Consider the following 27390-nt stretch of genomic DNA (forward strand, 5'->3'; position numbering starts at 1 on the left):
AAGGGGTAGCCAGCTCCACTGAGGCTGAACTAAATGTAATTTATCCTAAAGGACCTTTCTCTTCTTTTCCGGAAGCTGCAGACAAACAGAGGTTTCCCTTTATGCCAGTATGACTGTGCTACCTTTATATTTATGTCTTTATTGTGTGGATGTAAAGCTGCTCTCCACTGATGAGACAGAAAATTGTCAATGCGCACTATGAACTGCCACCTCTTATAATGTTGTGTAACCACTGTGTCTTATATCAGTATATATGCTTTAATCACCAACATACTTACATCTGACACCTTAACTGCCTTGATTTAGTTTAAAAGCCTTTCTATGTGTATCACCATTGTGTAGTCATGTACATGATTCCGTTTCATAGTCACAACAAACAGAATACGTCTGGTTCACTGTTCACTGTGAACTAACAGCTAGAACGAACAAAGGCCTTTGTTTCCTATAACATGGATGAGCTAACCTTGAAGACTTGATCTATTTCTTGGCTCATATTTCATTCATATTTCACTGTGTTCACTTCCATTTGTATTGGTGTGTCCACTCATCATGTAACCTATGACCAACAGCAATAGTATATTCAGTGTATTTTATCTTATTCAGTACTATAAACTCTGTATTCTCCTCAGACATGATTCTGGTTCCCAATCTGCAAATTTAACAAACTGTTAAACTGACATTCACTTGTCTTGCATTTTTCCTAAACAGCGGCATATGACTTATCATCGTTTTAATGACATTTTGCTTTCAAACAAGATATAGAAATAATTGAAACAATGTGAGGGAATACAGGGCCGAAAGACTGCAACCTGGTGGCTCAGCGGGCTACAGCAAATACTTTGTACTTGTGACATTGTGGGTTTGACAGCTCGCCACCTGTGCCACTTGCCATTCCCTCCCGCTCTGTCCTATCTCTGCTGCCACTCTGCTGTGCACTGTTTAATAAAGTAGAAACACCATGGAATAACAGTAGAGGACACTTTGGGACAGAAAAGCCTCTTGCCAAACTGTCATGTATTGACAAATGTGAGACACTTTTTGCCAACGCTAGCATTTTATACATTAGCTGACAGTGTTGATGCACCATAGCCAACAGTCTGGAGAGGTGGTGTGTAATGAAAGTAAAGTGATGTTTTGGTTTTTAAGTGGCATGATTTGTAATTTTGTGCCAATATTTGGCTTCAAATAGAAGTTGACATACCAGGCACACCAGCTTAATGACGGTTAAATTAGGTATTACAGTTTGAATTTATCATTAGGAGGTCAGGCAAAGGCAGCGGCTTGGAATAATAATTTGCAGCCGTTCAAGTGTGGTTTACATCTCTCTCTGTCTATCTTGTTTCCCTTCTCTCTTGTCCCCAGTCCTCTTTGGTCAGTTTGTGTTGTTCCAGACTTCTCTGAATGATGTGGTAGAGATCTACGATGGACCCACTCAGCAGAACACACTGCTGTCTTCTCTCTCCGGGTCTCACTCCGGTAAGAACGGATGGATGAGTATATAGATCCCATACGGCACATTACGTTCACCACTTGAGCCCTAATCCAACCTCTCTGTATCTCTCTCTCTCTCTCTTTCTCTCTCTCTCTCTCTCTCTCTCTCTCTCTCTCTCTCTCTCTCTCTGCTCTTATATAGGTGAGTCTTTGCCTCTAAGTTCGGGTAACCAGATTACCATAAAGTTTACCACAGTTGGCCCAGAAACTGCCAAAGGGTTCCACTTTGTCTACCAAGGTAAGCCAATTACATGTTGCCAAACACAGTTGAGGGTGAGGTCAGTAGTCAAAAGAAAACATCATATCTCGGCCAAATCAGTATCACAGGAATAAAGCATTTGTCAATATGGGCAAAATCAAATACTGCAATATAGTTTTTCTGAATACTTTTATCTTGTGACTATAGGAAATACTACTCGTGCTTTTATAAAATAGATTTTTGATCAACAGTTATTAGTAATGTTGATGTGATGACCAAGCAGGTAGAGACAAATTTCATTATATACATTGCGAACAGTCTAATGAGTTCAGAATATTGCATCTCTTTATTGTATCGCAGCCTTTAAAAACAGGAAGAGACAACACTTGTGCCATATCATGATATAATTATATATAAAATCCCAAATGATATATAGTCTCAAGTCATGATAGTGATAGAATATATTGCCCAACTCCAGGCACAAGGTTTGCAGAACTAACTCAGCAAATAAAGTACAATGTCAGTGTAATGTTGAGGTAAAAACATAGTGCTGCTGTTGATTTGCGAAGTTTTTGTACAATAGCAATGAGACGCTGTATGTGTATGTTACAAATAATTGTCCTATAACTGTTTCAGTTTGATGTCAATTTGATGTCACACCTCTAAATTTGTAGCCATTTTCACGTTATCTAGATTAAGTTCATCGGGGACACACGACACCAGGAAGGAAAGAAGCTCAGTAATAATGGTGATGATTGCACCTCTGTTCAAGTGCTGCTAGCATCAACACCTTTTAATGCTTGCTTGGCATCATTTTTATTTCCGCAGCTGTACCTCGGACCAGTTCCACCCAGTGCAGTTCAGTCCCTGAGCCACGCTTTGGGAAGCGCCTTGGCAATGATTTTGCCGTGGGCTCCTCAGTGCAGTTTGAGTGTAACCCTGGTTATGTTCTGCACGGCTCCGCGGCCATACGTTGTGAGAGTGTCCCGGACAACCTGGCACAATGGAACGACACCCTGCCGACGTGTATAGGTAAACACACGTGCAAACACCACAGCTTAGCCTCGACTAAACCTGCTTACATGAAAGCCAACACACTAAATCTTGCAGTAGTGTCTTTAAAATCACCATGAAATGACATCACATGACTTCTGCTTCCTGTAAAACAGAGCATCTTAAATAGTGACATCACCCTGCACTAGTGGGTCTGCATTAAAATTTCAACCAATAAAACTTTTACAAATCTTTAAACATCCTTTCTCATCCACCTATCCTTCAATTAAAATTGTGTTTCTCTCCCCAACTGACATCCTATTGGTTTGCTCTTGTGAATGATCTTTCCCTGTACTATGTCCTGCCTAAACATCCTTTCAACAGGAAATACATAAAATCACGAAAGTAAGAGTCCATTTCATGGGGTCTTTAAGGTGGTTTGGTCAGTAATGTTGCTCTGTGGTCATGGGAGCACATACACACACACAGACTCACACACACATGCACCAACTGTTGTGTTAAAATCTCCTTTCCCCTGCTGGCAGGTGAGGCCTAAGAATGGCCATGTTGGTCCATCTGTCCATGTGTCCATCAATTCAACCCTTCACTTAAAGGCAACTATATCAAAATATATTTGCCTGATTGCTATTATATTTGGAAAGCACGTTCTTGGTCCTCATAGGATGAACTGTCAACTTTGATGACTTGATGATTGATGACTTAGCTCCACCCTCAGGCCAAAATGTGAGCTTTGCACAAAAGATACCACAAAATATAATCGTGGTTTGCCATATTTGGTAGATGTGTTGATCTTCTTGATTGTGATGACTCTATGAGCAAATTCCTTGGTAATCCTGCCATTTTCCATTTCCTGCCATTTGACTTGTACACAACATACCTTTTAAAGTAATGGATGGATTACCAAGGAATTTGCTCAGTGTATTCATGTTTGCTAGGGAAAGAAAACAAAATCAGTTTTGATGTCACCATCACCTTTCTTTGTGCACCACCCTTAGGCCAAAATGACAAGTTTGATATCTCACAATCTGTTGGGCAGAGTGTCTTGACATTTGATGAGCACATTCATGCTCCTGCAAAATGAAGTCTTTTAATTTTGCTGACCTAATGACCTTAACTGTAGCATCACCCGTAGGCCAAAATGTCAAATTTGATATCTCAAAATCTTTTGGGTGGATTGCCGTGAAATTTGGAAAACACGTTAATGCAACCTTGTTGACTTGATGACATTTACTGTAGTGCCACCCTAAGGCCAAAATGTCAAAACCCCATTCTCCCCTGACATGCAGCAAGCCAGCAGGGCACCAGTGATGGAGGGCCCATTCTTGTTTTCTCTCTCTTCTCTCCTCTGACCTGTCAACATGTTAACTCACTATTTTCTCTCTTTCTGTCCTTCTTTCTATCCATATCAGTTCCCTGCGGGGGTGTGTTGACTTCTCGTCGTGGGACCATCCTGTCACCTGGCTATCCCGAACCTTACGACAACAACCAGAACTGTGTGTGGAAGGTTTCTGTTCCAGAAGGGGCAGGAATACAGGTAACACCTGTTAACTCTGCTTCCTGTGTGATTTACCAATCTTTGGCTACAAAGCTTAGCTGGCAGGATGTCAGAGTAAAGGTAGCATTGGTGGGATGAATGGGTGGATGTTTGGTGAGACAGAGGGACCTTGCAGAGATGACTTGATAGGGTCTAAATGAAAGAGATCATACCAGATTATGTGTAAGACAAACCATTCTCACTGACAATGCACATACTGAAAAAGAAAAACAAGAGACAACTCTCTCTCTATCCCCCCAGATACAAGTGGTGAGTTTTGCTACAGAACATAACTGGGACTCTCTGGATTTCTACGATGGAGCTGACAACCACGCACCAAGACTGGGCAGCTACTCTGGTAATCCTCTCTTTCAGTATCTTTTAGAGATTTACTGAGAATTACGCCATATTATTTTTGCAAAGAAATAAACAAATAAATTAATACATTTTGACATATGACAGTGATTCAAAATGAGACAAATCTGCAACAGACAAGGAGGGTAAAACATCCAAGTAATGATCTCAGTCATATGAAAACATACAGGCAGTGAGTTGCTGACTAATTACAGTAAGTAACTCTCAACTAGTCAGCAACCAGTTTAGAGTTGAGCTATGACTTTTATGACAAAATAAAGTACATAACAGGTAACAAAAACATGTGTCATAAAATAATGAAATTTAAGCAATGGAGTTACTGAAGGAAGTGACAAGGACTAGCCAGTGCAGAAGTGTCTTTGCTTACCTGGTATGTAACTTGTTTTCATTTTCTCCTGCTAGGTTTCAGACTTGACAGTACTGTAAAAGTTGGCAGCCACACATAGTAGTGTTTGTTTACATTTGACACTGGGGACAATGAGGTTTTAAAACAAAGATTGCTTCCAATAGGCCTATCTGAGAAGGCAGTGAGATGGTTTGCCAACTATCTCTCTGGTTGATCCCAGATGGGTTTGAACTGTTTTGAAGGGTGTTCTCCAAGGTTCAATGCTGGGGCCCCTCTTATTTACCATTTATGTCAACAGTTTGGATAATTAAATTGCTAATGCAACTCTCCATCTCCATGGTGATGATATTGTCATTTACTGTTGTGTGGATTCTTTGACCACTGCTTTTAACAAACTAAAATCTGCTTTTAATATTTCACAGTGAAATTTGTTTCAGCTGAAACAAGTATTGAATGCTGATAAAACTATACTCTTAGTTTTATTGTTTTTTTCCCCAACAAAAAACAGACGACACACTCTCCCACCAAGTGTGACTGTCCTCAGCAAAATCATTGAACTAGGGTCTTCATACAAGTTTTATTTATTTATTTATTTGTTTATTTATTTAGCCAGGTGAGAGTCTTAAAGCACATGTTCAGCAGTTGGTGTCCAAATTGAAGCTGAAGCTGTTTATTTTCGGAACCAGACTTGTTTTTTTCAAGGATACATGTGATTTGGTTTCACTGGTTGCATTTCATTCCTTGATTATGCCGATGTGTTATACATGCATGCTTCAGCACAATGCGTATGGTCTTTAGACATAATCTATTGTGGGCACAGAGGTTAAATTGTAAAGCTGTTACCCATCATTGCTCCCTTTGTGCTTGTGTTAGCTGGCCTACATTATGTACAAGGAGACTGTGCCACTGGTACATCTTTATTTATAAGACTCTGTTAGGTCTGCTCCCATCCTATTTGATCTCTTGCATTTCACAGAAAAGTCGTCCCAACTATAGGCTACGTTCACAAAGCTTACTTTCACTCGAATTATCAAAGGTACAGACTGAGGTGGGTAAGAGAGTTTTTAGGTTCTGTGCCCTATTTAACTGGAACATGCTCCAAAATAAACTGAAACTTAAGGACCTATTTACTCTGCGTGAATAAAGGAATTAGAAGCAGACTCTATTTCCACGTTTTTGTTTTTCATAGTTAATGACATGGCTGATTCTCATACTGTAAATCTGTTTTATAAACTTTTTATTTTATTTTATTATTATTTATTATTATTATTATTATTATTATTATGTATTTTTTTACAGTCTATTTCACTACTAGGATTGTGCATCTCCTAAACAACCAATGACAAGACCTTTAATCATAATGATTGTAACAGTCAAGTTCAAGTTTATTTTCTAGCCCTTTTCAACCCTTTATAGGCCCACAGTTTATGACTCAGTCCTCATGGCAGGCAAGAAAAAGCTCTTAAAAAACAGCAGCTAATATGGGTAAAAATGGAAGAAATCTGGGGAAGGATCACAGAGAGAGGGAAACCCCTTCTTGGCCGGCCAAGAGTGCAATTGCTGCCAAGTGGGCAATTATCAGCTCAAATCCAATCAAATCCAATCCAGTCAGATTGAATCAAATCAAACCAATTCTAATGAAAAACAAATTATGGCAGATATGACAGAAAAAGATCAAACATTAAACAAGCTGAAACAGCATAAGCACCAGGTAAAGATTAAATGTTCACACTGCTAAATATTACCTAAATTTACTGCACAGGGTTCCAGACTATATCCTCCTGTTGCCTTTTTGGATAAAGCAGGCGATATTTTCCTCAAAATTACTATGATTTCAGTACTTAGAATTGTCATATAGCAATACAGCAATACAACAAAAACAAAAAAAAGTAAAATTTGCCAAATTATTGCTCTGCTGTGTCATAACACTTATAGCAGGCGTGAGTATTCTGCTTTTTAAGACAATCAAGTTTGGTGTGAGTGTAGGACTTCAGAAGACGCTCCCACTGCTTTTAGCAAAAGAAATTCATCGTCTGGTATAAAATGGTGCTACAGACAACAACAAGGATTTCCTTTCCATACAAAAATAAATAAATAAATAAAAAATCTTCCTTTAGAATCTGTAATACATGTAAGCAAATTGTTTTTTTGATTAAATGTTTTTTTTTTTTTTTTTTTTTTTTTTTTACAAGGGCTAATTACAGTTGTTAATTAATAACACTATCAGTGCAATAATGACTGTTATGGTTTTGTTCATGCAGTTTATTATTCATCATCATTCATTATCATTCAAGAAATGCTTTTTTATGTTGTTGTTGTTGTTGTTGTTGTGTTTCAGCATGATAATGAATGTGATTTTCCCTGGACTGTGAACATGGCCAGCAGGGGAGCTGCTGCATAGTGCTCAAAAATCTGCTAATTAGTTTTCTGCACAACAGGCAACCAATAACAACTATTGTGGCCTAATTAACATCCAGAGGAATGTCTGAATAACTTTGATAATTTCTCCTGTCACATCTGTCACTTTTGAATGTCCAAATACAGACTACCATGTTAACTGACATAAGTTAGTGCTCTGCCAACAACTCACCTACTTTTGAGTCTTCAAGACACTAATATTAGCTTTTGTTCCTATCTTTCCAGATACATCTTGAAGTTAAGCCAAGACACTGACATTTTATCTCAGAATAAGCTTAGAGTAGGTTAATGTTCCTTTACATTACAGTGCAACATCTGGCCCATAGTATGCTATTATGAAGGGCTTGCACAGAATTACACTGTTGAACTGTGCCAGCTTTTGCTTCAGTAATACCATTTTTTTACTTTGTACTTTCCCTTGCTCTACTAAGTAGGTCAAGCCAACATTTGAAAAGTGGTTTCAAATAAAACAGAGGCCTCAAATAAAAGTAATCCCTCTCTACCTCCTTCAGAAATTCTTCACAAACTAAACAAAGTGAAAAATGTAGGTTTGGGAGGTCTTTGTTGTTTTCTTTGCTGTCGGATAACTAAAGTTGATTTGTTCTCAAACCTCTGCTGAAATATGGAAAAAATGTGATCAAGCTCCTCTGTTCTTCTCCCTCCTCTCTCTCTCTCTCTCTCTCTCTCTCTCTCTCTCTCTCTCTCTCTCTCTCTCTCTCTGCCTCTCTCTCTCTCACTCTCTCTCTCACTCGCTGCTTTCAGGTACCTCCATCCCTCCTCTGCTGAATAGTACATCTAACAACCTCTATCTCAGCTTCAGCTCTGATATTAGTGTCTCAGCTGCTGGTTTTCACTTGGAATATACAGGTAGCATGATTGTTTTTTTATGTATATATAAAGGACTTGTCTTTATGCTATATCTCCCCTACAAATCCATACATAATTATAGACTAGAAACACTCTAATCATGTTTACTTGACATTTATTTTCAGCTATTGGCCTGGAGTCGTGCCCAGAGCCTCAGACTCCAAACTATGGAATCAGACAGGGAGACAGATATATGGTGGGAGATGTTGTGCAATTTTCGTGTGAACAAGGATACTCTCTTCAGGTAAAAATTCAACTTACATCATTCTTAGTAGATTTATATTGGTTAGACAGACAGAGAGACAACTACATAACAAGAGAAATCAGAAAATTGAAAACAGACACGTGCCAGCTGCAGTTTTTGTTGTTTTATGCACACCAATCGTCAGAAAAACTCCTGAAACCATTAAAAGACATGCAGCCTCTCAGATATGCAGCCGCCAAATCTTTTTATCCTCTGACTGCGCAAACCAAGAACTGTTTAACTATGAATGCAGAAGGAAACCCCACTCTCGGGTGGTTTACTCAACTTTTATTGAACACACAGATCTGGTGTTGTTTGCACATCTCCTGAATAATGTATGTGTCTGATGTGGTCTGCCCAACTTCTGTACACTATACAGCATTGGTGCAAGCTGGCCCACCTCCTGCTTAATGCATAACTCTACACTGATACAAATAACTTAGGTTGTCATAGGAATACATGAATGTTAATGTTCAGTTCACGGTTTTACTTTACAAAGCAAGTAAATGAAGCTGGGTTTAGCTATAGCCTGTATACAGTATATAAAGCTAGTGAGTCATTTTCCCAACTTTTTTCTGGTATTAGATACTGGTTGCTTTGTATTTCCAGGGCAATGCCCACATCACCTGCATGCCTGGACCTGTTAGGAGATGGAACTACCCTGTACCTCTGTGTCTTGGTAGGTGTACACACAAATATGCACACACACACACACACACACACACACACACACACACACACACACAAAGATGGATTTACTGAGATGTGTGCAAACCTTTACTGCTGAAGGAGGCAGCTGTCTTCGATGCCTACTGTGACTTTTGGCAAATAAGCCGTTAGATCAATTTAGCTCTGTGTGATGAGGAGTCGAGTATTTAGTATTCAGCAGTGCATATGTTAAGGCTTTTGAGATAATGAAAATCCAGCTCAGACTCAACAATAAACATAGACAGTGTGCTAAAGCATTAGCATGCACTGAGGCAAACCGAGTAAATCCTGGACACACATCCACTTGCACAATGGTAGTTTGATCAAAAAGCTATCAAAAACTCACAAAATTTGTATATTGTTCACGGAAAACAAGACAAAAGTCAGAGTGAAGATCTTGAAATGGCCAATTGCAACAGCTAGTAGTGCCATTTACAGTAAAAGGAGAAGTATGTCAGTTCGCTCTCTTCAGTCTCTTGTATGTCACGCAGTGCTGCTTTCAACACTGAACCTTTTCTTCTGTGTGTGTGTGTCTGTGTGTCTGTGTATGTCTGTGTGTGTGTGTGTGTGTCCAGCTCAGTGCGGTGGATCCATGACAGAAATGAGTGGAGTGATTCTTAGTCCCGGTTACCCCGGCAACTACCCCAGTGGATTAGACTGCACATGGACAGTCAACTTACCTGTTGGCTTCGGTAAGAAACACAGTTGATTTAGCTCTGTCTTTGATAAGAAATGGTGTGTGGGTCCCCCATCTGTCTGTCTGTCTGTCCATCCATCTGTTTCTTTTGTCTCATTCTCTTCTCATTCTCTCTTTCAATATATCTTTGTTATTTATTGACTGACCCACACATTCTACAAAAGACAGTGAATTCACACTGTGTCAGCTGTTATGGCCAGCCTTTCTATCACTTTATTCATCGATTTATCAGTACTTTTGCTCATTGCTATATATGACAGAAGCTGTGTGTTTTTTTTGTTTTTTTTTTTTGTTTTTTTTAGGCATCCATCTCCAGTTTCTAAACTTCTCCACTGAAGCGATCCATGATTACCTGGAGATCCGCAGTGGATCTCTGGAGACCGGCTCAGTCATTGACAGGTTCAGCGGACCCATCATCCCCAAGCCTCTGTTCAGCACCACCCACCAGACCAGCTTCTTCTTCCACAGTGACTACTCACAAAACAAGCCAGGCTTCCACATCACTTATCAAGGTAAATATCGCTGCTGCTGTGACTACTACTTTTTACTGCTACATCTTCCTCCACAGTGGGAACACAATCAAGTGTCTTCTCATCATTTGTGCAGGCTGGACATCTGACTGTGCAGCCTGTTTGGCTAAAAACAGCAACTGCTGCCAACTTTGAAACTTGGTTGCTAGGTTTTGGAGAATTGTCTGACAGTGATTTTATTTTCTCAGAAGTGACTAGCACCAGAACAAGCTACTTTTAGTGCATTAAAAGCATTTGGCAGCAAAATCAGTGTGGCGACAGGGCCTTATTTTCAGCCTTGAGTGATGAGTGATGAAACTGGCGTTCTGCTCTGTCTTGAGAAGTCTTACCTTCACCATGAGAGAATTTGCGGACACCGGAAATTGGTAGCACTGATGCCGCTCCGATGCAAATCAGTTAGTGAATGTTAAGGGACACTGGCAAAGACCATAATTAAACCAGGAAAAATCATGACTACAGTAATACCACCATTATTATTTCCTTTACTATTGTTGCTGTTCGTAATTATTACTATAGACCAATGCAGCCTGTGTACTATGACTTAAGTTAGACAGGGACCAATGGCCAATACCGTTACTGTGTACCACAGCAGGTTTGGTCAGGATAGGCCCTTTTTTCTGTCAAAGGTCAAGGCAGGACATCCAAGTTTGCCATGTGATAATAAAATACAGAGGGCATATAAACCAAAACAACATGTGGTGTGGGCGTAGCACCCTGCTTAGTACATTTCTAGTTGCATATTTTATTTATGCCACTGAATTCTTAAAAGCTGTTTTGCTAACAGTGGGGTTGATATTGCATTATCCTGCTCATGGTCTGCGTTATCCTTGTTTCACAAAGCCATGAAATGCTTGAGTGCTAAGCATTTCTTTTACCTCAGTGCAGCCATAAAACTCATCACTATCACATCCTAAACAAATTCATGAAAGAAGAAGTCTGCAAGTCTGCAAAAAAAAGCATATATAAGCATTGTGCATCACACTGCCTTTTTATTTTTCACTTTCAACTTGGTCCAGAATCCCTTGTTTGGGTCGAAAACTCATGTCATGCTTGAAAGGACAATTTTACAATTTTAGAGCAGAGAATAGTCTATTTGCCTAGCTAGTGGTTCATAACTTCAGCTTAAATTGAAATTGTTTTAGCACTGGCTAGTAGAGCACATTGAAATGAAATAATAGTTTGGTTTGCTTCTCTTGTCATTGGTTTTACCTTGGCTAACTTACTTTGACTTTCCAGTTTTTGCTGCTGACTAGTCATTTCTGTGGCTGACTTTTTTCAATTTGTGATGTGATGTAGTTCAGTTTGATTACTGTTTGATTGGTTGTATGTTGTCATGAACTACTTCCTTGAACTACCATCTTTAATGGGTTATTATTCATCTAGCCTACCAGCTCCAGAGTTGCCCAGACCCTCGGCCGTTTCGGAACGGCATCGTGATTGGCACAGACTTCAGCGTTGGGATGACAGTGTCCTTTGAATGTCTGCCTGGATATTCTCTGATTGGAGAGGCTTCACTGACCTGCTTGCATGGAATCAGCAGGAACTGGAACCACCCACTGCCACGATGTGAAGGTAATACAGCCGTAGTTATTACTGTAACTATTTTTGTGAGGTCTGAATAGTTGCTACGATTCACTCTCTGATCAGGTAAGTTGTATATGTTTACAGCCAGGACTGAAATCACCCAGGACCACATTGTGAGAGCAATACAACTGGTGTTGGTACTTTTGTTGCTGCCAGTGTTAGCGCTGTTGATATCAAATATCTCACTGCCACAGACAGGCATCATTTGCATTTACATGGATTTTGCAGCAAATGGGACTATCTTGCGCTGAGGTCTGAAAATGAAAATGTATACTTCTCTAGTACAAATATAACTGTGGTATGAGTCCAACATACTTCTTACTTCCAAGCTGCAGCGCTGCGGTACTGTTGCTGCACACCCAGGAGGAAACCGGCTAGTCCCCAGAACATCCTAAAGTACATCTTCACTTATAGCTGGTGGATTTTAACAGTGATAGGATTGCCATTATGAGTATTGCTAATGTTGTGCCTTACTGTTGTTCTCAGACTCTCTCTATTGGGACATTTTACCTTTTAAACAAGCTATATTTCTCCTGCATGTCGAGTAAAATATTTCTATTTATTTATATATTAATTATTATTATTAGCACAATTTCATATAATACAGTTGGATATAAAAAAAAAAACAAAAAAAAATAAGGGAAATTTAAAAGAAAAGAAAATGTGTCAGTTTATCATCTGGAAATAAAATTAGACTATCTCATTTAGAAAGTCACAACTGCTTCAAACTCTTGTTTTTTTGTTGTTTTTTTTTAAACATGTTAGTGGAAAGATAAACAAATGAATTAGGCAGTTAATTGTAAATTTTAGCACCTCAGAAAAAAACAAAGCTGAAGGAGACGTTGATGTGTGAACAGCAGACAAATTAAGTTGATTCTTGTGTTGTAGTGATGTGATGGTTTTCATTTTTTGAGAAATTACCATCAAAACTAAAAGGGAAAATATTGTTAATGGAGCGAAGGACAAACTGTGCAACTGAAAAGGTGTTAATTTGACAAATTAGTTTAGTATTTGTAGGTTCTGCAAGAGTGGATTTGTTTGTGCTCTGTAACCAGCATATGAGATAATCTTGGCACAACGTTTATGCAAAAGGAAAATGTCCTGTAGTTTAGCCTGATAAGTACAGGCTCAATTAACATTGCAGTCACTAATGTATGGATAAGTCATGGAATAATATAAGGTAATTGCTGTTTTAGTATTAAGTGAATTCCTAATGTTACTTAAAATGCCAAGTTTTTTTTGCAGTTTTTGAATTACTGTTTTTAATATGCAGTTTCCAGTACAGATCATCATCAACTCAAATTCCAAGAAATGCGAAGGGGAATATTCAAGAAGGGTCATTATAATTCTTATTCCTTGGAGTTAAAAATAAGATTATTTTTTTGCCATGTGTCGTATGTGCCAAACACACCATTTTATGAGCAGGAACATGGAAGCAGCACAGAAACTGCAATCAAAGAGCATTCACGTTGTGTTACTTAGCAGCATTAAAAAAAAAAAAAAAAAAAAGCTTCAAGCAGACTAATTGTATACAAGTGAGAACTGCTCTGAGATAGATGAAATTAATGGGAGAAAATACATTAAAGGGGGAAAATAAATTTGAGGAAAATGAGTGTTGTCAGGCATGCGGTTATTCTGTATTTCCAGCTACGAGTGGAAGCAAAATAACGTGATTGAATGGAACATACTGTATATCCCCTCCAACCTAAGTACTGTTCTAACTTCTGTTGTTGTTATGATGTTTAATAACTAATACTCATTAATCCAATTATAGTTCATATTTTATTTTCTAGCACTGTTTGGAGGTAATTAAACAATGAGTCATTGAATGGGAACATCTTCAGCCCTAGTCATCCTGTGGAATATGTACATTACGCTCCAGAGCTCTAACATTTACACCTTTAATTTAGAATAATGTTGTTCATATTGTGTCTTATAGCTCTTAGCAGTGGTAATATCAAGTTATTGGAAACATCTCTGCCGGGGAAAACCTGAGCTTCGGAGCTGTGATAAAAATGTAATGACAATTTATTAAGGGGATTATTGTTAATGCTCTGCAGTGGTCATCACATCACGTGCACTCTGCTGGTCACCCAGATGATTACTCGGGCTTCGTAGCTGTGATATTAATTTAAGGGCAATTTATTAAAGGTAATACTGTTAATGTGGTGTCTTACAGCTCTCTGTGGTGGTAACATCACATCGTTAAATGGAACCATCTACTCTCCTGGTCACCCCGAGGAATACCCGAACTTCCAGGACTGCGTCTGGAGTGTGCGAGTTCCTCCTGGACACGGCATTTACATCAACTTTACCGTGTTGAGCACTGAGCCCATATATGACTACATTACTGTCTGGTACGTATTATGTTTTCATTACATGAGTAAACCTACGCTTTTTTCTCATACCCATTCCTCCTGCTGTCATCTAAAAGCTTTGTCATGCTTCATGCTGTAAACCTCATTCCAGCTTAAAATGTGCAGACGCCCTAGGAAAAAATGGGCAAATGCATTAATTTCAATGTTTTTCGAGATATTTTTTGAGATATTTTATTGTAAATTATTTTTGCTTACACGTGAATGATGAGAGTGAGGGTTAATCCTGCTCACATTATAAGTAGTATGATTTTGCTATTTTTCATATTTTTAAAGATGTATGCCACTAAAAAATGCTTTTTTTTTTTTTTTAATTCAGTGGCCATTTAATTTACACTCCGGCATATTTTATCCTCCTGGAACTATGATTTCACACACACACACACACACACACACAAGCACACACACTTTCCAGCACAGGATGTCACGCTCTTTAATATTTTCTCAGAGCTGACCACTAATTGGCTGAATTCCAGCATGGGTTACCATGACTACAGACATCTCTCTTTTAATATAATGTTGCTGTGACATGTTGTTTTTTTTTTTCATCCTGTCATTTTGTCTTCCCCATATCTCTCTCTCCCTCCCTCTTTTTTCTCACCTTCCCTCAGAGTCTCATTCAGTCCTGTATGTTATATATCTTTTTCCTCTCTACCTGCTTAGCCCTGACCTCTCACTGAATTATTCTTCTTGGGGAAAGCAGCCATTGGCGACAGCAGACATTTTGTCAATGCAGGTGTTTAAAGGGTGCTTAGATACTAAGTTACATAGTTATCTACAGGTAAGAAGTGGTAGCAGAGCCATAAATAGACTGTTCAGTCATTCTGTGGTTTCATTGTTGCCATCCCTTCTCTAAAACTAACACACACAACATGGTGAGATGCCAGTACTTGAAAAATATAATCTGGTGTACAGAGAGGCGGGGCAAAGAGGGACAAACACACTGGCACAATGAGAGCTACTTTTCCCATCAAACATTCCTTTGCTGTGGCCGGGTCACCATTTCTCCTACTGTTATTAATGAGCATATTATTGTCATCCTCGGATGACAAGTGCCTTCCTTGTCTCAGAGTCCGTCCAATTTCCGCACTTTTACAAAAACAAAAATTTTGCTCACTTCACCCGTTTTCAAACTTTCTTGCACTTGTACACAGCACATACCACAATATTTTTTCAGCCGCATATCGTCTTCTTGCACTAGATTCACCCAATTCAGTGCCTTGGTCGCACAGCATGTAGGCTGACCCTGCTGTCATTAGGAAAAGTGGACAAACTGCTGAACTCGCATGAAATGGCAAAGGCAGCAACCGCGCTCACACACACGCGCACACACACACACACACACACATACACTTTCTCTCTCTCACTCACAGTCTCACAGTCACACAGTCACAGACAAAGCTGGCTCCCTGTAGAGAGCACAGTGTCAGTGGTAAAGGTGTGATTTTCACAGCAGTTTCCTTAGTCCAGTCACAGCCAACCTGACAGTCAGTTAGTCTGCTAATTGGTCTCATACTGGGAAGCTTAACAACAGGATATGATACAATTTTATTGTACGAATAGATTGTCATATATGTCACCTTCCACAATGCCTGCTCACACAAAGCCTGCTATTGAGATGTTACTGTACCTCTCTATATGGTAGTGAAGTCAGTTTTAATGGTGATGGTTCTGGTGGTTCTGCAGTTAGAGATGCAACTGTAAAAGTTGGCACCAGCAGTAACCAGCGATGGAAAGCAACTCTAATTACTCCATTTGAGAACCACCCAACGTGAGGCAGGGAAGAGAATTATTCCTTACATAACCTGACAGTCAACTGTGGTATAATTGGCCTCATCCTGGCACGCTTAACAGCAGGAAATAATCATTTCATTTAACTTCATGATGATAACTTCGTAATTACTGTTAATGACCCAGCTATTGGTTAATATTGATCTGACAGCTGGTGGGACCGTCATTAAAGGTAAAATGGGCTTGTGACATTACACTGGAAATAACCTGCCAGGTGACAGATCACCTCCTGCCCTGCCATCTATAATAATCCTTTATTTTTTCAGGAACGGCATACAGAAATTACTGTAAAAGCTGAAGTCGATCTTAAAACTTAAAACAGAATCGACATCTTTTAATCTGAGGCAGTTCTATCAGGATTTTCAACCATGAACATATCTTTCCCAAAGCATCATTAACAGACCCAAAGGTCCAAACTCTGATTGTCAGGAGACAAAAATTGGAACTGCTCTATCGGTGGTGAATTGGAATCTGATTTGCAGAGGTTTGTATCCAAATGAGCTTTGTGTCATGAGTGTCATTGTGTTTTGAGCCAGAAAATGGACTCATGCGTATATAAAATCACTTTTGGTGCTGGCACTGTGTCCACTTCCATTTATGGTCAATATAGCAACTCCAGATTTAGTGACCAAGCCTCTTGTTTCTAGCATTTTAGCATTTTTTTTAGAAAACATCCCGTGATCACAAATATTCATTTGTATGTCAGAGATTATAGCAATAAATAATACAAATTATGTTTAAGGGTGACTTTTATTGTTCCACAAAAGGAAGATCAAACCCATTTAATCATGGCTCTTTATTCTCATTTTGTGCATGCAGTGACAGGCACAGATAGCAGGTTGAGTTGTACCTTTCTAAGAAATGCTGTCTGTGTTTTTGTGTGTGTGTGCGTGTGCATGTGTGTGTGTGTGTGTGTGTGTGTGTGTGTTTGTGTGTTTTCCTCTCTTTTTGACTCTGCAGGGATGGTCCAGACCAGTCATCTCCTCAGATTGGTCAATTTAGCGGGAACACGGCGCTGGAGTCTGTCTACTCAACCTCGAACATCATCCTCATCAAATTTCACTCTGACTTTTCTGGAGCAGGCTTCTTTGTCCTGAGCTACCACGGTAAGACTATAATATTGTTGTCAGCCCTCACATAGCTTGTGGTGGCATTGATCTTTTAGGTGGGAACACACCATTTGATTCTGTCCACTCAGTTCGTAACATCATCCTCATGAAATGTTTTCTCTTAAGTCATGCACTTCGAGTAGTTTTCACTGCAATTTGTTCTTCCACTGAAACGTTTGACTGATTGAAGCTAATTCCATCTTTCTGTCATGATAATGCACTAGTCCCAGTGGAAATCTTGATTGTAGTAATAGTTATTTAGGTGTTAGCAGCAGTTTAAAAACTTGGTACCACTTTACAATAACACCACCCCTCTAAAGGTTTTATGAATGATTTGTAAATAGATTATTAAATAGGTTGTAAACACCTACACTATAAATCATTCATAAACAGTAAGAAACAAGTTATAACACAGTTTTCATACACTGATGCTAGGGATGCTAACCGGTGGCCGTTTGACCAGTTGTTGACCGTTTGAACTTTAACCGAATAATCTTGTCGGTTAATCTTAAGGCCGAACGTGTCGTCACCGACACAAATGCACATGTCATATTGTAAATACCATAACTTCTGTAAAGTTTGCTCTATCGAAAAAATTCCAACTGTTCCTGAAAGCTAAGAAGTTGCTCATGAACCCACATACAGTTTAATACGGTAAACATGGCGACGGGACGCTCTGCTGGGCTTGGATTACGTCATTACGCACAGAGCTCAGCTCGGTAGAGACAGACCGGAGAAACGAGCCAAGCTCATGGTGATCACGTATAGTTTTGAACAAAGTATGTCATGCAAGTCTGCAAGAGTCATAAAACCACCAAGCAGACTCATCGAGGAATCTGGAGACAATATTTTTCACAAGGAGAGAGAGATTTCTTCTACACCATGGTAAGCAGCATGCGTAAATTACATAATGTTTGTAGGATATCATGTAGGCTATGTACAATATTTGACTTCGGAATGAATGGTGTTCCATATTATCTTATGTCTGAATTGGTTTTGGGCCTGCTGAGGGGACATCCGTGGTACAGAATGGACACGGTCGCGTTCTTGACTGTCTGTAAACTTTATAGACAGTCAAATAATATTCTCGGTTAACCAAAATAAACCGATTAATGAGGCCCAGTGGTCGACCAAGAAAATTTTCCATTTTCGCCATCCCTAACTGATGCAAGCTCACAATTTGGCAAGTTACAGCCATGGCCCTGCATCTATTCTGGTAAATCTCAGATCTTGCTAGATGCTTACCTCACTTTATCTTATCCCTTCATCAGTCAGCCATCCTTGGTATCTGTTGTTCACCGAGTTGAGTTTTTATCACAGCTTTTTAATGATTTATAGTGTTCACAGCCTAATTAACAAACATTATAAACCATTCATAAACCCTTTATTGGGGTATAGTATAGTCTTATTGTAAAATGGTACCAGAAACTTCTCAGCCTCCAGCATCATCCTGTTTGAGTCCCATTCAGATGGGATGGGCGGTTCACTTGTTGATGGCATTGAGCTGTATTTCCTGAGGTTCCATTTTTCTAGGTTGAATTTGAGTAAACTGCTGGGTTTCTTGCCCACGTGAGCTAGAGATAACAGGCTGCTGTGATGCCTTAAAGACGTAATTACTGTAAGGTAAGCTGAGTAAAATACTGAAGGCTGGTAGCCAATGACAGTTTGACAGGTTATAAACGCTCTATGCCACCAATCTTGGTGTTACAAAAAGTTGATTAAAGAGTTTACTCATCAAAAAGACTATCTTTTACTTTAACATGATACAAAAAAATCAGATCAAAGGATTGGCCAAGAGTCCTCCTATGACTCCCCCCCCCCCCCCCCCCCCCCCCCCCCCCCCCCCATCCAAACAAATCACCACTGATGGTGTTGCTTGGTTCATTAGCCAGTCCTTCACCTTATCCTGTCTTTCTGCAAAAATCAGTCTTCTTGTCAGAAGTGTTCATATCCAGTTTTAATCCCCTTTATTCTCATGAATTTCTGTCAGATTAAAAGAAAAAAAGAAAAACCTTTTATCTGTAAGAAGTCAGGTTTTCAGAAAAGAAAAAAATTAAAAAGAAAACTTGAACAAATAAAATGATCTTAAACAAAACTTTTTTTTTTTTTTTTTTTCTTTTTCTTCATGGATCTCATCGGTGTTGGGTCACATAACTATGTCATCTCACAAAGCACAGTTTAAAACTGGATACCATTAAACAAAAAGTAAGAGATTGTCACGCAGACAGTGTTTTGTATTGCGATGTTTTCACTGGCAAATCTCTGTTCACATTAACCGACTGTAGGGGTCTCTTTATGCTGCTGTCCTCCACCAAAACAGACACATATGTATACACATTGATGCCTCCCCCACACACTCGTGGAGTTTGTATTGTTGCTTGTCTTCAGCAGCTCTTTGTCCATGTCAGAGCTCGTCTCATTTCATTTCAGTGTTGAGCTGTGGTCCATCCCTTGGCTTGGATTTCAATCACTCTAAGATGAAAATCTCCTGAATAGCCTTTCTTCTTGTGTCTCCCATCTACTAGCAGACATCAATCTTCAGACACTTTGGTGTCTTTGTGTTTTGTTTTTTTTTTTGTTTGTTTGTTTTTTTGTTTTTTAATATCCTTATGTTGTCATATGGAAACCTTTTAGCTCCAATTACAGTGTTTTTCCCCATTTTTTTAACACAAGGTTTGGAGGGATTACATGATCTTTTATGTGCTGAGGTAGGAGCCATGACTCCAGGAACCCAATTATATTATATAATGGCCTAAAAATGTGTGTTTGCCAGATGAAAATGTGGTTTCTTTTGTTAAATGAAGCTATTAGATGAAGAACCATATGTGCCCAATTTTTGGAAAAGCCCTCTCTCTCTCTCTCTCTCTCTCTCTCTCTCTCTCTCTCTCTCTCTCTCTCTCTCTCTCTCTCTCTTTTTTTTTTTTTGACCATTTATAACAGTGCATGGTTCCTTTTCTACTGGTCATTGCAGGCTGTGGTCTCTTTGCACTGCTAGTGAAACTCTGCTTTTCTTGCACCATGTGTCTTTGTAAATTATTATTACATCTCCAAAACAAGTTCCAAATGCCTAATAGCTAATGCTTAAATGATTTTTCATTAATTTTCGTGTCTTCTAACCACCTTTTCTCTCTTCCATGAAGCTCCTCTCACCTGTTTCTTTCTCAGAGTTTCTGCTCAGTGCTGTTTAGTGAAAACATGTCAAGTTGCTTTTTGAGAGAGCAGCCCTTCCTTTTTCAGACAGATGACACGTCGCTAATGAATTTCTGTTGGCAGGTTTTAACTGTCAGCTGTCACACTCACACAGGGACAGAACCATCTGATGTTTTCAAGATTATTTCCAATCTCTGCTTTATTGGTGAATGCACAGTGAGGAGTGACAGGGATGATGGATGAGAGGGTGACATGTACAGCAACGGTTGTTAACATTACTTTGTCATCTCTGCCTTATTAGACAGTATACAGAGTAACAAGAAAGATGTGTGAGAGTGACAGAGAAGCTGCTATGCAACAGTAGGTAGAAAGTGTAATTCCAGCCCACAATGTAATGATCACATGGGGTGTGCTCTAATGCACAAAGTGAGTAGGATGCCCACTTCGATAGTTTGTCCTTTCATCAGTACTTACGGTGTACTGCAGTTCCTCAGTCACACATTGAATCAGCGAGAATGGGTGATTACCAACAGGAGTGCCATTAGAAAATGCCTAAAGAGCCGTAACTTTGTGTCCATGAAGAATTACAATCATGGTTTCGGTAATGACGGCGCCCTGTCTCCTACAAATGATACTCTCACACAACTAAACTGCATTCTCAATTACATTTTTAGTGGAATATATTTTGTCGCGGATTAATTCATATTAAGTTGCATTACCGAAGCTTGTTGTTTTTTATGTCTAATCCTCATCTTTCCCTAACCTCAACTAGGTAGTTTTGGTGGCTAAAGGTAATGAAACTGGCTAAAATGCCACCCTCCATGATAAAGATATGTTGATTAGGAACATACACTATATTACCAAAAGTATTCGCTCACCCATTCAAATGATCAGAATCAGGTGTCCTAATCACTTGGCCTGGCCACAGGTGTATAAAATCAAGCACTCAGGCATGCAGACTGTGAAACAAGACATTTGTGAAAGAATGGGCCGCTCTCAGGAGCTCAGTGAATTCCAGCGTGGAACTGTCATAGGATGCCACCTGTGCAACAAATCCAGTCGTGAAATTTCCTCGCTCCTAAATATTCCACAGTCAACTGTCAGCTCTATTATAACAAAATGGAAGCGTTTGGGAACAACAGCAACTCAGCCACCAAGTGGTAGGCCACGTAAAGTGACGGAGAGGGGTCAGCGGATGCTGAAGCGCATAGTGCAAAGAGGTCGCCGACTTTCTGCACAGTCAATTGCTACAGAGCTACAAACTTCATGTGACCTTCAGATTAGCCCAAGTACAGTACGCAGAGAGCTTCATGGAATGGGTTTCCATGGCCGAGCAGCTGCAGCCAAGCCACACATCACCAAGTGCAATGCAAAGCGTCGGATGCAATGGTGTAAAGCACACCGCCACTGGCCTCTAGAGCAGTGGAGACGCGTTCTCTGGAGTGATGAATCACGCTTTTCCATCTGGCAATCTGATGGACGAGTCTGGGTTTGGAGGTTGCCAGGAGAACGGTACATTTCAGACTGCATTGTGCCGACTGTGAAATTTGGTGGAGGAGGAATTATGGTGTGGGGTTGTTTTTCAGGAGCTGGGCTTGGCCCCTTAGTTCCAGTGAAAGGAACTTTGAATGCTTCAGGATACCAAAACATTTTGGACAATTCCATGCTCCCAACCTTGTGGGAACAGTTTGGAGCAGGCCCCTTCCTCTTCCAACATGACTGTGCACCAGTGCACAAAGCAAGGTCCATAAAGACATGGATGACAGAGTCTGGTGTGGATGAACTTGACTGGCCTGCACAGAGTCCTGACCTGAACCCGATAGAACACCTTTGGGATGAATTAGAGCGGAGACTGAGAGCCAGGCCTTCTCGACCAACATCAGTGTGTGACCTCACCAATGCGCTTTTGGAAGAATGGTCAAAAATTCCTATAAACACTCTCCTCAACCTTGTGGACAGTCTTCCCAGAAGAGTTGAAGCTGTAATAGCTGCAAAAGGTGGACCGACATCATATTGAACTCTATGGGTTAGGAATGGGATGGCACTTCAGTTCATAGTATGAGTAAAGGCAGGTGAGCGAATACTTTTGGTAATATAGTGTATTTTCATACATCAGAAACAAACATAAAACAAAAAATATGTTTTCCCCTAAATGTAATTATGGATGCAGTTTAGTTGCATGGGAACACGATTTTTAGGAGACAAGGTTGAATGATGACAGTCAGAAAGGACAGTGCACCGAAATCAAACAACGGCCGGTCTTGAAGAAACTAGTGATGTGCTGAAGCGGTCTAAACTTCCTGGACAAAACGACATGAATTGTGTACTGACAAGCTCGTGATCAGCTTGCTCACTTTCACCATCACAGGTGCTGCTGCTTGTTTAGCTTCGACACTCTCATACCATCACATGGTTTGCTTGTCTGACTGGATGAGTTAGCTCATGACAGACAGCTGCTGTGTTTTTGTAAATGCCCACTGCTGCCCATTTTTGGTTTGATCCAGCAGTGCCTATGACTTAAGCCATGTCCTGAAAGCATACTACATACTCACTCTTAAGTTCTAAGTATGTAGTGTATGCAGTGTAGCGTATGTAGTGTTCATATTCTAAAAGTATGAAAACACATTTTAATTAAGAACTACTCACTCAATTCGCTGACTATTTTGAGTGCTTTTCCTGCACACTATTGTCCCACAGTGCAGTGTGTTCAGGAAAGGGAGGAGCTACTTGCCAATGGGAGAATGTCTCTGCCTCAGGGGGGCAACAGTAAAATCTCTTAGTATTGTTCGCATTTTCCATTAACACAGCCAGCTGCAACTAAAATTCAAAATGTCACAGTTTGCATCTGAAATGGCTGGTAAAGTACAATTCTGACTGACAGTGCTGCTGAATAAACCCCCAACGGAAGCTTCAATCCTCTGTTTGGTTATGTTTATCTGTGTCATGGCCCTTCCGTTTATGTAGCACCTAGCAAATATTTTGGCTAGCCGTGCCCGTGCTTCCATAGACAGATGGGTCCCATACAGCGTTGGATGTCATAGACATATGGACTCTGAAAGCTGATGTGACGTGAATGTGGAACTAGCTATAAAACAAGGTTTCGGAGCTGAGAGATCAATGACTGCTCGCACTGATCCTCTTCACAGACACACACTCACACATACACAGACACACACACATACACACACAACCACACACACACACTCTCAGACCACAAGGCTTTGATATGCATGAGAGCAGCAGATATTATTGGCAGGTCTCATTTTCATAGTCAATTTAATCCTGACTTATAGCCCTCAGCCCTCTCCCTCCCTCAGTCCTCCCCTCTCTGTCTGCCTCTGTCTGTATTTTGTCTCTGTCTGTCTCTCTCCCTCCCTTCCTCCCTCTCTCTCTCACACTGTCTCTCTCTCTGTCTGTCTCTCTGTCTCCCTCCGTCCCTGGCTCCCACCCTCCCTCTCTCTGTCTCTCTCTCCCGCTCCCTCCCCGTCTCTCTTCCCTCTGTTAGTGAGTGATCTATGGTCATGCAGTAATATTGATTACAGCCTTCAGCTCAGTAGCTGTGAAGTCGGTCCCTTTTTATGATTCAAGGCAGTGCTGTATCTGTGAAGTCGGTCTCTTTTTGATTCCACGCTTTGCTGACCTGAGCATCCGAACTTAAAAAGTGAAGTTAAACAGCAACTACAAAGATTAAAAGGAATAAATAGAAAACAGGTTATATAACTATTTGGTTTTCGAAAGCCTTTGACTGCAGCTCCTGGGGCTTTCATTACAGGTGTGGACAAATGGTAGCTTAGACATTAATGTGGGGAGCTCAGGAAGTTAGATTTAACAATTTCACAGTTATCAGATCCCTGGTTGTAGGCTAGTCCCTTTGTGGGACTGACATATTGTCAGTTTATTTATTCAGATATCTAGAAATCTTTGGTTGTTTGCCAGTTACTGTGAGACTCTGACCTGTTGGCAGTTTGTATAGCCTCTCTGTTTGAAGACCTGCCCAGTCTTTCATTTTCCTTTATTTACCCGGGTTAGGTTTACTTTCTGCACACACAATCATATCCTTATGTATTGATCTGTTCTCGTCTCTCCCTCTCCTCTCCTCCCTCTCCTCTCCTCTGCTCCTAGCTTACCAGTTGAGAGTGTGCCAGCCTCCTCCAGAGGTGGCCAACGCTGACATGCTGATGGAAGATGGAGAGCTGGAGATAGGTGGGTTATCAGTCTGTCTGTCTCTATGCTTTTGACAATAATGGAGACTGAAAAGTGTAGACTTAGGTGAATTCCTAGTTGTTGACTGCCTACTTAAAATACTTCTTTGCAGTTGGCAAGTAATGTACTGTATTTATTTGGCCATAGCAATCATTCTGTCATCCCATACAATTCCATAAAGACATAATTGCCTTTAAAATACTGACTTTACCACTGATAAGATTAGTCATACACTGATTTTTTACATTTATTCTTGACAATGCAATAATAATTAATAACACACTAAATTTCAGTGAATGGCTTATTGCCAAAGTACCAAAAGCTCTCTAACCGCTGCTCTGCCCCTCCAGGTGACATCATCAGGTACCGGTGCCATCCTGGATTCTCATTGGTTGGCAGTGAGATTCTAACCTGTCGCCTAGGAGAAAGACTGCAGATGGACGGACCACCGCCAATGTGCCAAGGTGTGTGTTTGAGTGTGTTAATACAGAAGAGAAATAAAGTGATTGTGCTTTTGTTTTCAAACAATAGTTTTGAAATACTTGACTAAAAAAAAAAAAAAAAAAAAAACAGCAATTTATTCTGCTAATTTAAGCTGATCACTTTCCCATCTGTTCTCTCCCCCTAGTCCAATGTCCTGCCCATGACGTGAGATATGATTCGTCAGGTGTCATCCTGAGTCCTGGTTGGCCAGACAGCTACCCTAATCTACAAATGTGTTCCTGGAGCGTTACGGTAGAAAAAGGATACAATGTCACCATTACCTTTGAGAGTTTCCACACCGAGAGAGAGTTTGATGTGTTGGAGATATTTGACGGTACCTCATCCCGTGCACACACACATGCATGCACACACACACGCACACCTACACACACACACTCATTCTCTAAGGTGTATAAACTTTAATGAGCCCAGTGGGGAAACTGTAAAATTATTGGCATGCTAAAGGAAGAAAAAAAATCAAAGCAACAAAATACAGACAATCGACATTTTCATTTTCATAGTGTCTGTCTCACTCTCTTTGTCTCCTGTTTTTTCTCTCTCTCTGCTCCCCTCCCCCCATCCCTTTCATTTTGTCTTTATTATCTCTCAGGTCCTACAGCCAACAGTCCTACTTTGGCCACTCTGAGCGGTGACCTTCCAACACCGTTCAACCTCACAACGTCTGGTCACCAGTTTCTGGTTCGCTGGTCCTCAGACCACGGCACCAATAAGCGAGGCTTCAAAATCCGCTATGTTGGTGAGTACCAAAGTATGTATCCCAACTTTATTTTACTACTACTTTATACAGTTATAATGCATGGAAATAAAGAGACAGGGAGACAAAAGGAAAAAAAGAGACATTATAGGTAAAAGAGGAGTTGTTTATCCAACATCTATGGTATTCACAGGCATATAATTTGGATGCCAAATATGGAAATGTTGTCTGAGATATATGTAGTTTGTGAGGAGAAAAGCAAAAATGCTATCAATTATTAGCTGAAATCTATGGGGAAAGAACAGGTGAATATGTAACATTTGGAAAGGTAAATCTTACTCATCAGTGACTTTGGCTCACCACCAGTCTTTTCTGTGCACCCTGTCTCTGCATCATTTTTTTTTTTCTTTTATTCATCCAAGGAACATTTGACGAGCACATATATTGTTTATAGCAAGGCCCTGGTTTGTATTCAACCAATTTAAGACACATACACATAGATACACATCTGCAAGTGCCCTGCACAGCCTTAGTGATCTTCTGTAAGGCATGAGCATCTCAAGTTCGGGGGCTAGATGCCAGGTTAGGTTCAACATCAAAAATTTGGGGACAGGTCCTGACCAATCACTGGCCCCATTTTAATGATGAGCCAGTTGTTGTTTTACACAATAATTCAAGGAATATAATGAAATCCTTAGTAGTTATTTATGACGAGACATATAAAAATCAATGTACAAAGTGCTTCTTTCTGTGGAACACATTTGAGATGGAGGCTAGGACCGTTGTCAGCTGCTACAGACTGCTGTAGTGCCCAAGAAACTTTCTGCAGAAAAAGCAACTGAAAGCAGAGAGAGAGAAAGAGAGCGAGAGAGAAAAAGAGAGGCTTACTACAAATTCACTGTGATGAATCTGTAGAAAAATGAGACAATGCTGGAGTCATAGTCAGCATGTTCCTGGTTTGATTGAACCACCAGCAGCGTTTGCAGCGATAGTCCCTCTCTTATGCCCACTGTTGCCAGTGTTGTCCAAGCAAAATGATTAATGCTAATGGATGTAGAATTACTTCATGAAACTAAACATAGAAGTTCAATTCTTTTGATGAGTTTGTGGGCAGCATTTTAAGCAGTTTCTGACATCCAACTCTATTCATTGATTGTTAAATCAAAAGGGTCTTCTGAGAGAACCAGCTTATTATTTGGCTTATTTGGCACTCATACAATAGCTTATTAGATAGATACCGACTGGCTGGTAATAGGCATTTTTTTAAATAAAATGCCTGGCTGAAACACTTAGCTTTTATGTTGTGCTGGCAAGGTGTAATCACCATTATCAGTGTGGTGATAAATATTCCAACCAAAGCGCTATCAAGCCTTGCCCAAACGGTGTTTCAATGGCATTGTTCTTTCAGTTGGACATGCAACTTTCTCTCATGCCTGTTACTGTCACTCTGAAATAGATTGTATTTATGGCCAACAAAAAAATAGCTGTCCATTCTGACTAAGCTTCAACTTGTTTTTTCACATTACTTACATTAATGACCAGCACAGTTACCTAACA

The 27390-nt window shown here is 40.0% G+C and overlaps 1 protein-coding gene across 1 annotated transcript in view; it reads left to right on the top strand.

Moving 5' to 3' along the window:
* csmd3b (CUB and Sushi multiple domains 3b) overlaps positions 1 to 27390 on the top strand; it is a 409385-nt gene that overhangs the window by 344472 nt on the left and 37523 nt on the right. Inside the window, exons 34-50 of the mRNA XM_030063400.1 lie at positions 1363 to 1476; positions 1634 to 1729; positions 2519 to 2722; positions 4114 to 4238; positions 4500 to 4596; positions 8140 to 8244; positions 8370 to 8488; positions 9098 to 9167; positions 9772 to 9888; positions 10196 to 10405; positions 11807 to 11995; positions 14187 to 14364; positions 17134 to 17279; positions 24555 to 24635; positions 24986 to 25099; positions 25264 to 25452; positions 25729 to 25887. Coding sequence (XP_029919260.1) covers positions 1363 to 1476; positions 1634 to 1729; positions 2519 to 2722; positions 4114 to 4238; positions 4500 to 4596; positions 8140 to 8244; positions 8370 to 8488; positions 9098 to 9167; positions 9772 to 9888; positions 10196 to 10405; positions 11807 to 11995; positions 14187 to 14364; positions 17134 to 17279; positions 24555 to 24635; positions 24986 to 25099; positions 25264 to 25452; positions 25729 to 25887 — 2313 coding nt within the window. The remainder of the gene's footprint in view (positions 1 to 1362; positions 1477 to 1633; positions 1730 to 2518; positions 2723 to 4113; positions 4239 to 4499; positions 4597 to 8139; positions 8245 to 8369; positions 8489 to 9097; positions 9168 to 9771; positions 9889 to 10195; positions 10406 to 11806; positions 11996 to 14186; positions 14365 to 17133; positions 17280 to 24554; positions 24636 to 24985; positions 25100 to 25263; positions 25453 to 25728; positions 25888 to 27390) is intronic.

Source organism: Myripristis murdjan, chromosome 11 (assembly GCF_902150065.1).
Source record: "Myripristis murdjan chromosome 11, fMyrMur1.1, whole genome shotgun sequence".
NCBI lineage: Eukaryota > Metazoa > Chordata > Actinopteri > Holocentriformes > Holocentridae > Myripristis > Myripristis murdjan.